The 17,286-nt window shown below is 49.6% G+C and overlaps 1 protein-coding gene across 2 annotated transcripts in view; it reads right to left on the reverse strand.

Moving 5' to 3' along the window:
- The window catches only part of Mapkapk3 (MAPK activated protein kinase 3), a 39,583-nt gene that overhangs the window by 11,693 nt on the left and 10,604 nt on the right, over window positions 1–17,286 (reverse strand). For both annotated transcript variants that reach the window (XM_059268558.1, XM_059268559.1), the window contains exons 3-5: window positions 1,987–2,126; window positions 818–882; window positions 285–364 (exon numbers count right to left, since the gene is read on the reverse strand). In XM_059268558.1, coding sequence (XP_059124541.1) covers window positions 285–364; window positions 818–882; window positions 1,987–2,126 — 285 coding nt within the window. The remainder of the gene's footprint in view (window positions 1–284; window positions 365–817; window positions 883–1,986; window positions 2,127–17,286) is intronic.

The raw sequence follows: 17,286 nt of genomic DNA on the forward strand, positions 1-17,286 counted from the left end.
CCCCATCCCACAGAGCCAGGTGAGGATGAAAAGAGATGCTTGTCGGGGCCCACTGGCTGGAAGCAGGCAGCCATTCTCCTTACTATTGGGGTTACCCAGTGTTTGAAGAAAACAAGGAGGTCCATCTGGCAAGAGCAGAATGCGTGTGCTGTACCATGGGAGGAGAGAAGAGCAGTCTGAGCGGGGAAGCTGAGGCAAGGCAGTTGGGCTCAGTTCAGTGAGTGCTGGGAGCCATGAGTGAGGCACTCCTTCGCTGTCCCCCAGGCTGAGTTCTGGCAGCTCACCTTGACATCTCGGTGGGCAATGTTCTGGCTGTGCAAGAACTGGATGGCAGTGCCAATGTCCCGCATTATCTCTGCAGCCTCTGCAGGCACAGAGAGAGGAAGGGGGACACAATGTCAGTTATAAGTCATGTGACCTGAGGGACACCCACCCTATAATCTCTCTTGAGCACTGGGCGGCAGTCCTGCAACCTAAGTAGATCTTCCATCCTAGATACCGGCCCAGACACTTCAGTTTCCTCCGAGGATGTTCTGAGATCACCCAGACCTCTTTCCTCAGGCCTCCACTACCTCATATCAGTTCTACCATGGGTCAGCACCAAGTTTTCCACCTCAAGACCACAGATAGTCTGTCTATAATGTTACAGATTCAAAGAACCAACCCCTTGAGGGGATGGGAGAGTCTGCCTCATTCTCTTTGGTTCTTATGTGAATCCTGAGGTTCAGCGAGGGGCAGGCCTTGCCCAGTATCTCATAGCAACTCCTGTGTAGCCTTCCCACATTAACTCCTCACTGGCCCCAGGGCCCACACAAACCTCTCTCAGTGAAAGCCTGGTCACCACGCTCCTGGATCCTGCTGAACAACTCACCACCTTCCATGCTGCAAGACAGGCAGAAAGGAGGAGAACTGAGTATCACCAGTTCGCTCTGCCCTGGATCAGAGGCCTGGGCCCATGTGCCTGGCAGATGGTGGGCTGTCAGCTTGGGTGGATTGATCTGAACTTTCGGAACTAAGAAAAGGTGGTAGGCCCGGATCCTTGCCAGGAAACTCCCATGCTCCCTGTGGTGCTGGCTCTGCCTGGCTGTGAGACCTTGGACACCCCCAACCCTATCCAAGGGTACTCCTCCAGATGCATAACGAGACGTCCATTGTCATCTTCATGGTCCATGGCTCTCCGGGTGATTGGGGTGTGCTATGCCCTGAGTTCCACCCTTCATGCACACTGCCACGGAAGCCTGGTCTGGTTCTTTCCCTCAGCTACCTCTTTTGTTAAAGGGGAATAATAACACCAACCTCCAGGAGTCATGAAGATTGACTGGGTGATATACAGGGAGAGCTTGGAACAGAGTCAAGCTCGGGGTGAACACCTCATTACGATCTTCCTCCACATTTAACATTTGAGTTACAGAGATTCAGAAAGATTAGCAGGTGCCCACAGTCCCACAGCTAGCTAACTTATGAATAGTTAGCTAACTTATGGAGGCAGGAGACGCTTGATAGGCAGACAAAAGAACCCAGACAGGGGGCATAGGGTCTGAGGAAGGCTAAGGTTGTGCCCTAGTACTGATGGCACAAACCCAGGGTGGAAGCGGCCAATGGCTCCTGTCCCCAGGCCTCAATACCCAGCATCCAATAGGACAAGTCCCATAGAAAGGAGAAAGTCAAGAGCCATGTGTATCCTACTCTGTCCCAAAGCTCCCTGCCCACACATTCAGGGCCTGGCAGCCTTTTCTGACACCTCCTTGCAGAGTGGAAGTCCTGTCCAGAAAGGCAACAGAAAGCTATGGAAGTATTTTTCCTGCCCTTGTGGAAATGCCCTGGTGGCCAGCTCTACAAATCCAAGGCCTGTGACTGTCCACTGCACTCCTCCTTAAGAGCTGGAGTGGCACTCGGAGCTGCTATCTGGAGAAGAAAGTCCTTGGATAGCAGTGATCCTGGGGGCACAAGGACACCAGAGGGGTTAAAGGCAGGGTACCTGCCTACCATTCCATGACGATGAGGAGGCAGCGCTTGCCATGATGCATGTTCTCATACACGTCCAGGATGCTCACGATGTGGGGGCCGCCTGAGGCCTGCCAGTGGTGATCCACTTCCTGCCGGGCCTTGGGGCTGTCATACAGGAGCTGTGGGAGGCAGGCACCAAGGGCATCAGGCTCATGCTTACTACCCCCCTCCCCTTGCTCAAAGAGGCCTGTGACCTGCCCAAGCGTCAGGAATTTATCTGTGAGGGGCAGAATGAAAACTGAAATCCACTTTTCCCTGCTTTATGGTCCAGTGAGCCTCTGAACTTGAGGGGTTGACCCTGGGCACAAGCAGCTTGGCCAAGAGGTCTAGAGGGCCCTGGGCGGTTAGACCCTGACAGGCTAGAGTTCAGAGGTCAGAAAAGTCCCTGGTTCTCTTTTCAGGGGAAGCAAATGAAGTAGAGATTGAGCAAGGTTTGTGGTGGATCATATGAGTCACGGGGCAGCAGGCCAGGGACCACGTATCTTTACAGCCTCGTTTTTACAACTGATGACAGGGTTGCCCAGTTATCCAGGCTGATTGGGATCTGCAGGCCCTTGGTGACGCCTTGTGTCCATCATCCAGAATCTCTATGGGAATATGGGGGTGCTAGAGGGAGGCAAAAGGTAAGATCAGAACACAATGGAACTATATATACAGAGGCTGTCTGAAGAGGCAGGGAGGCCTGTGTCCGTCAGTCTATCCCTCTGGGACCTGACCCTGAGTGGAGGGAGACACAGCTGCGTTCCCGTAAGAGCAAAGGTAATTAAGACATCACATTCTCCAGGAGTGGGTGCAGGGACAAAACTGTCACTACCAAGAAAAGTGCTTCTAAAATGAGTTGCTTGGAGCTGCTGAGAAGGCTCAGTGGGTAAAAGTGCCTGTAACCAAGCCTGGTGACCCATGTTTGATCTCTGGGACCCACATAGTAGAAGGAAGGAAGTTGTCTTCTAAACACACACACACACACACACACACACACACACACACACACACACCAAAATTAAATAAATAAGATAAAATTAGCTGTTTGGTCATGACCTCTGGCTTTCAACATAACTCTGTAGCCTCCTTGAGATCTTCTGTGCAGAGCAAAGGGATGATGCTAGAGATGGAATCACCTCAAGGTGACCCCACCCTCATCCTATGCCTATATAGACCCCAGGTTATAACACAGAGGTATAAACTCAGGACAAGGAGGACTCTAACTGAGGAAAATGACAACTGAGTGGAGTTGGATGTAGTTTGGGGATTGAATTCCTCCAGGACTTACTCTGACCTTAAGTAAGTATGCACAGCTCCAAGCCACAGCCCACAACCCTGTAAAATGCAGTAATAACAGAGTCATCCCCACAAGACTCATCTCAGTAAAGCGGGCATGAAGTAGGCAAGTGTCAGGAATCTCGCCCAGGTTAACAGCCTTGGGCTATGGCTGCCTTCCAGAAGGCTGATCATCGGAAATGAGCAAACCCTGGGAGTGAGAGCCTGGAGGAGTTGTGAGAGAAGCCGGCATACAAGCGGAGAGGGCCCAGAATGGGACAGTAGTGACAAGCCACCCCAGCAGCCTCGCTCATCCAAGGACCAGCTGTATTTTACTTTTTATTTGAGGAAGGCTGAGGATCAGTGCTCCAATCATCTCTGCCCTGCTCAGCACCTAGAGGAACCTAGGACACACTGGCCTCAGTTTCCCTGATACAAGATGGGGAGAGCCAGTTTACACAGGCACAATTGAGAAAGCTATAGAAGCAAGCTCTCGGATAAAGATGGGGCAGTGTCCCAGGGAAGAGAGAGGAAAGCAGTGGTTTCTGGAATCTTCTGCCCTTTGGCTGTTCCTCCAGCTCTGGGGTTGTTTCTCTCTGCTTCGGCCTGGGAATCCAGGCAGTGCAAGAAATACAGGGAGCCAGAAGTTACTAAGCCCCTCTGTCAGTTCTGAGTTCCCTACTCTGTTACCCTGTCCGGGGTAGGTATGTTTGAACACTGTGGGCCAAGGCCACTTCTGGGTACCACGGAGCCTGGCCTCGCAGAATACTTTTGCGGTCCACACTGCAGCAGCAGCTTCCCGCTGTCAGAGCTGAGGACCTTCGTCTCAGATCCTGCAATCACCACAGCAGCCCACCTCTACCGTGTCCCGGGTGGCTCTGTCGTTCTCAGCCATGGGCCCCTAGGTGAGCCAGCCTTCTTTAGACATATTCCTCGTCTACCTCCTAACCTTCCTGCTCCCCAGGCTGACCTGTCTGTCAGGCCTCCCAGACTGGCTTTAGACCCCTCCTCACTCTGACTCCCTCTGTCATTCATTCCCACCCAAGCCCTCCCTCTTCTGAGAGACCCCAAGCTCACAGATGGAATGCATCCAGCAAGGTCAGGTGCCCCTCCTCTTCTCCATCTGTGGACACAGGCCCTCTAGACAAACACCCTCAGCCCCAGCACCCAGACTTGTCTTCTTCACCCACCTCATGATCTGCTACCTCTGGGCCCTAAACAGTTTGTCCAGGCCAGCAGGACAAGCAGCCCCTCCCTCTGTTTTACCAGGTTGGGAGCAGGTGCACAGCGAAAGCAAGGCAGGTGAACTGGGGTTCCCTGGCTGGTCCTTAGAGGAAACACTGCTGGCCTGAGCAAATGAAGGAGGGGCATGGTGAGGGCTGGCCGAAGGGAGGAGCGGAGCGAGGGAGGAAAGAGGGCTGCCACAGAGGAGTCATAGAAACGCAGAGCTGGGCCTGATGCTCTGAGATGAAGCTGTGTGAGGCCCCTCCCCTACTTCCCCTGGAGACTAAATAAATAGTCCTTTAGTACCAAGCCCCCGCCCCCAGAAGAGGCACAGGCATGGGACAATGGCTGCTCCCAGTAAATCAATGAATGATTCCTCTGCACTCTCTGCAGGTGAGACCACAGGGTCAGAGCCCTGAACCTGGGCCCAGTTAGGCCCAGCTGCCAAGAAACCTCCTGGACTGTCACTTCTGCCACCTTGGTTTGTCCCTCAGCATAGCCTCAGATCGGGGTGTGTGTGTGTGTGTGTGTGTGTGTGTGTGTGTGTGTGTGTGTGTATGAGTGGGTGTACTTGCCTGTTCATGAACTTGTGAAAGCCAGAGCACTAATGGGTGTCTCCTCTCTCTCTCTCTCTCTCTCTCTCTCTCTCTCTCTCTCTCTCTCTCTCTCTCTCTGTGTGTGTGTGTGTGTGTGTGTGTGTGTGTGTGTGTCTGTCTGTCTGTCTCTCTCTCTTTTTTTTTTTTTTTTTTTTTTTTGAGACAGGGTTTCTTTGCACCGTTTTGGCTATCCTAGACCTAGCTCTGTAGACGAAGCTGGCCTCGAACTCACAGAGATCCACCTGGCTCTGCCGCCCAAGTGCTGGGATTAAAGGTGTGCGCCACCACCACCCGGCAACATCACACTTCCTCTCCACTTTTTAAAAGAATTATTTTTATTTTATGTGTATGAGTGTTTGCTTGCATCGATGTATGTGCATCACATGTGAGCGTGGTACCCAAGGAAGCCAGAAGAGGGTGTCAGATTCCCTGGAGCTGGAGTTACAGACAGTCATGAGTTACCATGTGGGCACTCTTAACCCTGAGCCATCTTTCCAGCACTATCACCATTTTTTTTTTTTGGAAACAGGGTCTCTCACTGAACTTGGTGTTCCCTGTTTCAGCTATATTGGCTGTCCAGTGAGTCCCTAGGATCTGCCATCTCAGCCTCTGTAGTAACAGACATGCTCTGCCACACCCACCTTTTACATGAATGCTGGGGATTGCCAGCTTGTGCAGGAAGTGATTTATACTCACTGAGCCATCTCTCTGACCACATACATCTGGTTTTGTTTTTGTTTCTGTTTTATTGTTTTTTGAGAGACAGGGTTTCTCTGTGTAGCCCTGGCTGTCCTGGAACTCACTCTGTAGACCAGGGTGGCCCCGAACTCAGAGATCCACCTGCCTTTGCCTCCTGAGTGCTGGGATTAAAGGTGTGCACTCCTACTGCTAGGCGTTTGTTTGTTTGTTTGTTTGTTTAAACAAGGTCTCATAGAGCCCAGGCTGGTTTTGAACTCACTATATAGCCAAGAATGACCTTGAGCTCCTGATCCTCCTGCCTCTACCTCTTGAGAGTTGGGATTATAGGCATGTGCCACCACACCTGGTTTATGCAGTGTTGGGGATCAAGTGCTCTACCAACTGAGCTACATTGTCAGCCTCCAAATCTTGTAAAAGCTAAGTTTCCTCATCTTCTTTTCCCATAGCTAGAACCTCCTTCTCTTCCTCCTCCTCCTCCTCCTCCTCCTCCTCCTCCTCCTCCTCCTCCTCCTCCTCCTTCTCCTTCAGGATTTCCCCTAATGTCACCTCCTTCCAGAAGTCCTCCTGACCATCTTTCCTAAAAAGGAATCCAACAGTCTCCTTTCACCCTGTATTTCTCTCCTCTGTCTATATAGTTTCTGTTTGTTTGTTTATTGAGTATAATTTACAGTCAGTAAAATATCCAGGTCTCACAGGTCTGGTTCAATGAGTTTAGACAATCCCACACACCCTGGGAACCACACGCCCATCGAGATGGCAAACATTCCCAGCTCCCCAGAAAGCTCCCACGTCATAGCCCTTTTTACCTCCCATGCCACAATGCTCACAGCCTACAATTAGCTTGTTCCTTTGATCACTCCTTAAACAAATATACACAGACACTGTATTTTCAATGTGCCTGGTTTTGTTCAGAACATGTTACAAATATTAGGAGGCAAGTACATCATTATCATTATTTTTTAGATAAGAAACTGAAGCACAAAGAGAGGAAATAACTAGTCCCTGATCACATGACTATTCTCGAAATCTCTCCCAAGGCCAACATCCCGCTGCCTCCCTCATCAAACTGTGAGCCCACAGAGCAGGGTCTGTCTGCTTGGTCACCTCTGGTTCCCAGTCCTGGGGAACAGGGCCTGGCACAGAGCCCGGCTTTGTCTCTGATATTACTTGTAAATTAGGTGACTACATCCATGAAGGAGGGATGAAAGGAGGAAACACTTACAATGCATTATGGGAACAAGATAAGAACAAGAGGTGGGCTCCACAAAGGACAGGCATGACATCCTGGCCAAACTTTCTGTACATACCTCCTCCATTCTCCCCAGTGAACCAGACTTTCCTCCCTCTTCCAGGGACCCATGAGAACTTCCTCTAATCCCCACGGCAAGTTGACTTCATTCATACAGGTACATGACTCTACATGATCCTTCTTAAACAGTGTCCCCAAGCATGAGAATGAACACAGGCTCAGGGACAAGAGGCCCAGACTCTATTCTTAGTATGCTTTAAGTAATACCCTTGTCTCTCTGGGCCTCTGTTTCCCCAGGGTAAAACGGTAAGCCTCAGTAACAAAGGGAGCCTTTGGACAGGACCTGCTTGCAAAGTCCCTATTGTAGCCACTGCTACAGCACCACCCATGGAGAGACCCCATAGCCACACCGGAGCCCACTCATCTCTACTCAGAATGGGCAACAGTTTGCCCAGTCACAGTTGTGGGAGAGACAAAAAGATTAGGGAAGGAGCTTATGACAAACCACAGACGCCCCCACCCTTGCTTCACTGCTGTGTCCTGGGCTCCTCGGGGCCCATCAAAGCTGAGGGTTAGCAATGACATCTGGGCGGCTCCCTGACTGTAGCTAGTACCCAACAGACACAAACAGCTATACACATACACTATAAGGCTTCCTTCTGAAGAGTCAGGGTTCCTGGCTACAGCTGAAGTCTGGACCCCACTGAAGCTCAGCCAAGTATTGAATTTGAGGTGGCATGTCCTTGAACACTTCTCTAGCCTAAGCCTTTCAAGCAGGTTTCCACCTTGCCTTCTCCCTCACTCTCCTTTGCCAAATTCTCTCTCCTGCACTCAGACCTGACAGCCAGATGGCCAGACCCTAGCAAGCCAGTGACTTGCTGGTGCCCTTCTGGCAGCCCTAGGTGGAACTAGGCCTCAGGAAAGGCAGCCCCCCCCCTCCCAATTCTGCCCATTCCCACACAAATACAGGGTGTAGTGACAGTGGCTTAATTCTTGAGTTCCAGGACTAAGAACATAACAGTAGCATTTGTTTGTTTGGAAAACAATTTGCAATTTACAAAACACTCTGCTGTCCTTTATCTCCTGGGAATGCTTGGTGCCACCCTGTGAGGCAAGCAGGGTGGGAACCATTAGCCTCAATTTGCAGATGAAGGAAACAGAGGCTCAGGAAGATGAAGTCATTGCCCTGGGGCCTCTAGTCTCACTGTGGTGGCTGGGAGAGGGAGAGAACTGAGTTTTGAGAGAGCATCTGAGGGGAGATGAGAGGAAGGGGTGGCCACCAGTTGGAAACCCATAGCTTGCATAAGACTCGGGAAACTAAATTCTAAATAAATGTGAGAACAGGTGTATAAGCACATGGAGGTATATGTGTGTGTCTACGCATGACAAAGTGCATGTATAGGGGTATATGCATGGTGTACAGAAAGTATGGGGTATGCGGGGATTGGGCACTTGGTTCTATGAAGTTGGCTTTGAACTCTCAGAGAACGGGATTCATCCATCTGTCCATTAGCTCTTCCAACAGCTTCAATTTCTCCACAGCGACAAGCAGAGAACTGGCCACAAGGAGGGCCTCAAGGAAGAACGACGGTCTTGCTGCCACAGCTCAACCTATGACAGCCTTGCCCAAGACAGAGCCCGGAAACTTCTATTAGACATCTTCCATTTAGACCACTGAGGTCCCAGCTCCATGGGAGGATAACACAGGACATGAGGAGGCTCCACAGAGGAGCCACAGAAACTCCAAACCCCATTATCTCCATGGACTTTGTCCATGGACCACAAGATTTCAGGCATTACATAATTCCAAAGCACAAGAGGAGCCGAGTGAAACCAAAGCCTCTGGTTGTCTCTAGAATGAAAAGACAAAATTACCAGAAACCCATTTACGTTTACAAGTATAAACAAAGACAAATTTTAATTCTGAGCTTCCTGGATGTCTTGGCAAAGAAACAAACCAGGTAAGCACTACAGCTTTTCCAACAGACCAAACTCCAAAAGCAATTTAGTATCAGCCCTTACATGAGAGGCAACAGGCAAAGCGTTCTAGCAACACCTTCAGCAGCAGTTCTGCAAAAGATACAGGAAGACACAAACGGACATGTTTAATATGGATTCCCCCATAAAGACTGAATTTAGCACCAAGATAAACAGACCCTCTACTTTGTTGGGATTCCGGCTTTGTTCTTTGCCAGAGGACAGAGAGGAGACAAGGGCCAAGGACTGGTGTATCCCCTCAACACCTTCTCACTCATAAGAGGTTTCATCCTGGCCTCGGACCAGGGCAGACAGGAAGTGAAGCACTGCATTCCCAGCCCCTGATGAACTAGAGTTGCACATGCCCAGTGTCAAACTCTGGGCAGAAGAACCCAACACAGTGTTATAGGAAAACACAGCTTTGACTCACACTGTTTTCCCTACAGGAAGCCCATATTCTCACACAGGAGGCCATGAGCCGGGCGGCGGTCGGTGGCGCACACCTTTAATCCCAGCACTCGGGAGGTAAAGCCAGGTGGATCTCTGTGAGTTCGAGGCCATCCTGGGCTACAGAGCGAGATCCAGGCCATGCACCAAAACTACATGGAAAAACCCTGTCTCAAAAACAAAGGAGGCCATGAATAAGCAAAAACACTAAAACTAGAAAGTGGACCATGGGAGGGGAAAGGCACAGGTGTTTTGGGGGAGAGGAGGTCTCTGAGGGTAACAGAACACATGTGACGTGGAAGCAGAAAGGAGGCTGGATGTAGAAGGGAAAAGAATGTAGAGAAAGAGGGAGAAAGAGGAGCAACGAGAACAAATTATGTTTGAACATGCCACAATGATGCCAATCGGTGTTGGCACATGCCTCTAATCCTAGCAGGCGGATCTCTAAGTTCAAGGCCAGCCTGGTCTACAGAGTGAGTTCTAGAACAGTCAGGGCTACACAGAGAAACTTTGTCTTGAAAAACAGGAAGGAAGGAAGGAGAGAGGGAGGGAGGAAGGGAGGGAGGGAGGGAGGAAGGAAGGAAGGAAGGAAGGAAGGAAGGAAGGAAGGAAGGAAGGAAGGAAGGAAGGAAAGAGCGAGCCATAATGAGCCAGATCTAGTGGCACACACCTTTAATCCCAGGAGGTCAGCACTCAGGAGGCAGAGGCAGGCAGATCTCTGAGTTGAAAGCTAGTTTGGTCTACAAAGCAAGTTCCAGGGCAACCAAGGTTGTTAAACAGAGAAACCCTGTCTCAGAAAAACCAAAAACCAAACAGAAAGAAAGAAGGGAGGGAAGGAGGGAGGGAGGGAGGGAAAGAAAATGTCATAATGAATCTAATACTCTGTATGTTGCTCTAATAAAATAAAATAAAACAAAAGAAGCCCTGCCACACTTCCTCCTTGACAAGAGTTGTTAACTCAGCCATCTCCAAGATCCCTTATGGCGTCTAATTCTACAATGACGGGGACTGTGACCCCCACAGGGCTACTTCTCTAGTGTTATAAAAGACACCATTGGAATAGCAGGATTCATTTTCCAGCCTTTTTGTTTGTTTATAGGATCTCATTATGAGGCCCAGGCTAGCCTCAAACTCATGATCCTCTGTTTTAGCCTCCCGAGTGCTGACATTACAGGTGTGCACCACCACATCTGGTTCCGACCTGTATATGAGACGGCCTCTGCCGTGTACTCTGTGAGGGTTGTGAACACACTTGCCCCTGGCCTTCACCTGCCAGTGGGCTCTTCCGGCTGTTTTTGTCTGCTGAGAGCATGAGGCACAGCCTCCGCCTCTGATCTAGGTGCAAACATCATCCAGGGCGGTTCAGGGTACAGAGACAAGAGTGTCTTCCTATTTAGTGGTTTTGTTTGTTTGTTCATTTTTCAAGACAGGGTTTCTCTGTGTAGTTTTGGTGCCTGTCCTGGATCTGCAGACCAGACTGGCCTCGAACTCACAGAAATCCGCCTGGCTCTGCCTCCCAAGTGCTGCCGACTAAAGGCGTGCGCCACCACCGCCCAGCATCCTTTTTAGTATTTTTAACACTTATTTACTTTTATCTTGTGTGCCTATGTGTGCTTGCGGGATCGTGTGTGCCATAGGAGGCGTGTGGAAGAGGACAGAGGACACTTTGCTGGAGTTCATTCTCTCCTTCCATCATGTAGGCACTGGGGATGAAAAAGTGCTTCGTGACAAGCACTTTTACCTGCTGAGCCACCTGGCTGGCTTGACAAGAGCTTCTTTAAACGTGGACCTTATAAAACCAAAGTCGTCACAACTGCGCTCTTCCCCCAACACTCCCTGTGGCCGTATCCTCAAGAGTACCAGTGCTATTTAGGGAGCTGGTAGTGATGTCAAATCTAACTTCTTAGCCACAGTTTCAAATTAAAGCCTCAGACATGTGCCATTATTCTCTCACACTCATTTTCCCAGCTTTTGTAGCTCATTAAGAGAGCTAATGGAACCAATTTTGCAGCTATGGATTAGTTGGCCTCACGCCAGATCAGACTCTACTTCATTAAGTTCCGACCACAGCCTGTCCTCTGTCGCACCCTGGTCATTTACCTTCTCCTCCTCAGATGCGAAGTTTCGGAGAGGTCAGCTCATCCGGTACCAATGACCCCCGAACGCCCAGGCCCAAGCTGGATGCCTAGCTAGCTTCGGGTCAGTGTGAGCACCCCCTTTCAAAGCAATTGTTCTTCCCTGATACAAAGTCCATGTTTGTGCTGGCACATCTCACGCTTCGCTCACTGTATCCAGAGAAGAACTGGCAACACCCTTTACCTATGGAGAAACTGTCTTTCTGCAAGGTTAAGTGAGCCACCCAAAGTCACACAGTCAGATAATGAGTCAACACTTGAACCCAGAGCTGTTGGCTTCTAAGTATACAGAGAGAGGGGGTGGGGGGTTATGTTCTTTCCATAGCTGTGAGGTTGAGTGGGCAATACTCCAACAACATCAGCTAGGGAAAAATAAACCAGAGGGCCCAGCCAGTCCTTCCTAGACTTGGGCCCCATACTCCCGAGTCCAGACCAGGCTTGGTAGAGGTGTCAAAAGTGGCAGACATTTGCAGATCCCATGCCCTGTCCTAGTCACATAATACCCATCAGCTCCTGCCCTTCGACAGCTGCGCTGTTACCCAACATTGTCAGCTGAGCAGACTGTAGCTCAGAGGTTTCATGTCTTCCCTAGGTCATATGATTTGCATCAGACCATCTCCAAGTCTGAGAAGTCCGTGGGATCCCAGGTTCTGCTCTCTTCCCTAGCAAGGCCTGTCCATTCCCATATCTCACAAACACTTACTGGCCCTATCTTGGCACCAGGCCTAAAACTTGGCAGGGAATGCTGTCACAGACACTCTGTCCTCAAGGATTTGGGGGCTCTATGCATGAGTCACGGCAATGTTTGATGAAGAGGTCAGTCTTGGAAACTGGCCTTGGGCCCCTCTCTTCTGCCTTCTTTCCGGGACCATACCCTTGCAAAGAGGGCAAAATGGAGAAGACTACCCCTGCAAGGGAACCAAGAGCACAGATGGTTCCCAAATGACTGACCCCCTTCCAGATCAAGGCTAGGATCCTGGCAGGTTAGAACCTCCCTGACCACTACTCACCAGAGGGAGGAGGGAGCAGCTGCGGCACCAAGCCCCAACCTCCCCAAGATGCCCGGCTGACAGCAGAGCCAAGGCACATTTTGATGTCAGCAAGTCTCAGAACACAGACTCCTCCAATTTATTAAATTTTGATGGCCTCAGTTTTTCTGCTCCCTGCCAGTTCCAGGCAACCTAGAAATAAAGGCAGAAGGGCCAGACCTGGTGGGGCTGGGAATGGGAAAGAGATGTTGCCAGAAAAAGAGAATAAAACTGGTCTCATAGGCAAGGAGAGTGGGCACATGAGTGCTGGCTGGAGTAAACCAGGGTCCCAGTGCCTCAGGTCCTGCATGGCAAGACCAGCTCTGGCCACAGTTTCAGGTGGGACATACCTGAACACTGGAGGCTAATTCATTCCCCTGCTCACCCAGCGGTAGGTCATTCCATATCTCGGGAATCGCTGGCCCCATCTGAAAAATGGGGACAATGACTGTACGCATTCCCTAGGCAGTCTCAAGGACAGACTGAGAACACACACAAGTTCAGATCAGCACAATGACAAGCACACGTTGAATGCACTGGGGGGACTACTGTTTCACGGGTGGACATGGCTTTCCAAGTTTGCTTGGAGATTTCTGGCCTCATCTAGGCCTTGCCCTGAGATAAACTTATGCCCTTCTCCCTATTTCCCAGAACTCAAAGACAGCTAGGTGCAGCCTCCAGAAGCAGTCTGACGGGTCGGGAAATAGCCTCAATTCTTCAAAGGGGTAAGACTGTGAGTCCTGTAAGTGTACATCAAAGGGCAGCCTGCTCTCTACCTCTAACTTCTCAGAGGAAAAACCATTTCTTTTCTTTTTTTTTTTGAACTGTCAAATCAACTACATTGGGGCTGGAGAAATGGCTTAGCAGTCAAGAGCACTGGCTGCTCTTCCAGAGGACCAGGGGCTGATTCCAGAACCCACATGGTGGGTCACAAGTGTCCACGTCCAGTTCCAGGTGATAACGCCATCTTCCTCAGTGGACACCAGGCACACAGGTGGTCACAGACATACATGCAGACAAAACACTCAGACACATAAAATTAAATAAAAAATAAAAAAAAAGGATAATTTTTTTTGTTTTCTTATTAAGAAAAATTTTTTATTCATTTTACATACCGATCACAGATCCCCCTCTTCCCTCCTCCACCCTTCCAGCCTCCCCCCACAATCCACCCCCTCATTCCCTCCTACAAGAAGGTAGGGACTCCCATGGGGAGTTAGCAGAGCCTGGTACATTCAGTTGAGGCAGGTCCAAGCCCCTCCCCCTGCCTCAAGGCTGCATGAGGTGTCCCATCATATGTAGTGGGCTCCAAAAAGCCTGCTCATGCACCAGGGATGGATCTTGATCCTATTGCCAGGGGGCTCCTTAAGCAGATCAAGCTATACAACTGTCTCGCTTATGCAGAGGGCCTAGTCCGGTACCATGGAGGCTCCACAGCTGTTGGTCTAAATTTCATGAGTTCCCACTAGTTTGGTTTGGTTGTCTCTGTAGGTTTCCCCATCATGATCTTGATGCTCCTTGCTCACAGAATCCCTCTTCTCTCTTTTTGGCTGGACTCCTGGAACTCGGCCTGGTGTTTGGCTGTGGATCTCTGCATCTGCCTCCATCAGTTACTGGAGAAAGGCTCCAGTTAAGGTATTCACTGATCTGATTACTTGGGTAAGCCAGTTCAGGTACCCTCTCCACTATTACTAGTAGTCTAAGCTGGGGTAATCCTTGTGGATTCCTGGGAACTTCCCTAGCACACAGTTTCTCCCTATCCGCATGGTGTCTCCCTCTATCATGGTATCTCTTTCATTGCTCTCCCACTTCATCCCTGTTCCAGCTAGACTGTTCACTTGTGTTCTCATCCCCCATCCCCTACCCTCCATTGCCACCCCTCACCCCCAGTTTGCTCATGAAGTTCTCCTCTATTTCCCCTTCCCAGGGCAATTCATGCGCACCTCATTGGGTCCTCCTTGTTAGCTAGCTTCTCTGGAGCTGTGGGTTGTAGTCTGGTTATCCTTTGCTTTACATCTAGTATCCACTTATGAGTGAGTACATACCGTGTTTGTCCTTCTGAGTCTGGATTACCTCACTCAGGATGATATTATCTAGTTCTATCCCTTTGCAGGCAAATTTCATGATGTCATTGTTTTTTACTGCTGAGTAGTACTCCATTGTGTATATGTACCACACTTTCTTTATCCATTCTTCAGTTGACAGACATCTAGGTTGTTTCCAGGCTCTGGTTATTACAAATAACGCTGCTATGAACATAGTTGAACATGTGTCCTTGTGGTGAGATGAGCATTCCTTGGGTATACGCCCAAAAGTGGTATAGCTGGGTCTTGAGGAAGACTTATTCCCAATTTTCTGAGAAACCACCATACTGATTTCCAAAGTGGCTGTACAAGTTTGCACTCCCACCAACAGTGGAGGCGTGCTCCCCTTGCTCCACATCCTCTCCAACATAAACTGTTATCAGTGTTTTTGATCTTAGCCATTCTGACAGGTGTAAGATGGTATCCCAGAGTCGTTTTGATTTGCACTTCCCTGATGACTAAGGATGTTGAGCAATTCCTTAAATGTCTTTCAGCCATTTGAGTCTTCTGTTGAGAATTCTGTTTAGCTCTATAGCCCATTTTTTAATTGGATTGTGGTATTTTGATGTCTAGTTTACAAATAAACTTAAAAGATAACCGCAGGGAAAAATGTCACAGGGTCCCACCCTCAGAACTACAGGCAACTAATGTCTTTTGAGGGAAGAATTAATCTCTCCCAGAGATGAACATCCTTATTGATTGTCCAGTGCAGAGTGGTCAGCCATGAAACCATATACACATAAACAACAAAAATGGACCCCACAAGTGGTATTTATATGTATTTGTGCATACATAGAAAGAGAGGAGGGAATGTGATGTAATTCTACTTCAATTACAGGTGGATCTCAGAGTTCAAGGCCAGCCTGGTCTACAGAGCGAGTTTCAGGACAGCTAGGGCAACATAGAGAAACTGTATCTCGAAAAACCAAACAAAACCAAGCCAATATATAGATATAATTTTAAAACCATACAAAAACTTCTACATAATTTGTGAAACATTACAACAGCACTATGTCTTCCACGATAGTGTGAAAAAGAGAATGTTTTCACCGTATGAACAGAGACTTTAGTAAATACCGTGTTTTATTTTAATCTCAGAAATAATGTCCCTTTGGTGGTCTGTCTTCACCATCGGATCTGAGCCTGGCCACAAATATGTGCCTCAACTGGTCAGCTGTACTGCAGTGATAGCCACATAGTTGGCACAGGGTCACAGGGGACAGTGTCTGTCTAAGCATGGGTGACCAGGACAGGTGAAGCCATAACCAGATGACCCCTGCTGAGGCACTCAACTTCCAGCCAGTTCTAGAGAAAAGAGACCCAGTACATCTGTAACTCCCAACAGAACGGTAGATAGCATCTCTTACCCTGGTTGTCATGGAAAGAAGTGGGGGTGAGGAGGCTGGAGAGATGGCTCAGTGTTTGCAAGCACTGGCTGCTTTTCCAGAGGACCTGGGTTCAGTTCCCATCATCCACATCAAGCATCTCACAACTGTCTGTAACTAGACTCCCAGGGCTTGTGAGGGCACCAGCCATGTATGTGATATACAAGCAGACAAAACACCCATACACATACATAAATAAAAAATTTTAAAAACAAAGTGAGTGCAGGGAAGATGGCCTAGATCCCATCGCAGGCATGGCAAGAGACCCAGGGAACCTGCTGATCCCACCCGCTGGCCCTGCAGTTCCCGAAGCCTGCATCAGCTCATCTCAGCATCTTTTCCTCTTCCCTTAGCTTCATCCACGTCTCTCCAGCTCCCCACACAGGTCTGCATGAGTGCAGGCAGACATCACTGTAGGGGTAGTTGTCTGTGTTTTACCCCTGAAGCACCACCCCTGGTAGGCAGCAGGTAACTGCTAGGAACCTGCCCCCTCTGGGGGTGTGGCCAAGGGGGGACCCCTTAAGACCTGGAATGCATATGTGCTTGCTCTCTTGGCTACCTCATGGTCTTGGATACTGGATGCTGGTGCTGTGGATCATGGCAGAGTTCTCCAGAAAACTGCCTTGGATCACACCCCATCCCTCCTGGATCCTGGGACCAGGTCCTTTATGTTCATTGTGAGTTAACCCAGAATAAATCCCTTTTACTATTAGATAGACTCCATGGAATTGCATCATTACATCACTCCACTCAGACTCCTCCAGAAGCACCGGTGATGTGTCCAGGCTTCCAGTTTTCCTTGGCCACCCCCACCCCAGGCCCTCTCTACTCCTGTTCCTGTCCATCCAGAGTATGACCAAGTCCCCAATACCTAGCCAGCTTCTAGAAAAAAATTCCTGTGTCTAAAAGTCATGCCACAGAGCCATGGACATGAGCAGGAGAAGGGGAGAGATCTTGCCCTCTTAGGGCCAGGAAGATGGCCTGGCACTGCCAAGGGACACCCCTGTGAAGGTGATGGGCTACAATGACTCATTTCTGCTCTCTTGGGGTTTCTGAGAATGTTCCCTGACACTGGGTGAGCCTGACTCAAACATTTAACTGAGCCATGGAGGAGAATGGAGAGGAGTTCCCAAATCTGAGTCATAACCCCAGTTTCCTGTCCCTAGTTGACTATAGACCCTGCTTGTGGCATCAGGCA

Source organism: Peromyscus eremicus, chromosome 7 (genome assembly GCF_949786415.1).
Source record: "Peromyscus eremicus chromosome 7, PerEre_H2_v1, whole genome shotgun sequence".
Taxonomy (NCBI): Eukaryota; Metazoa; Chordata; class Mammalia; order Rodentia; family Cricetidae; genus Peromyscus; species Peromyscus eremicus.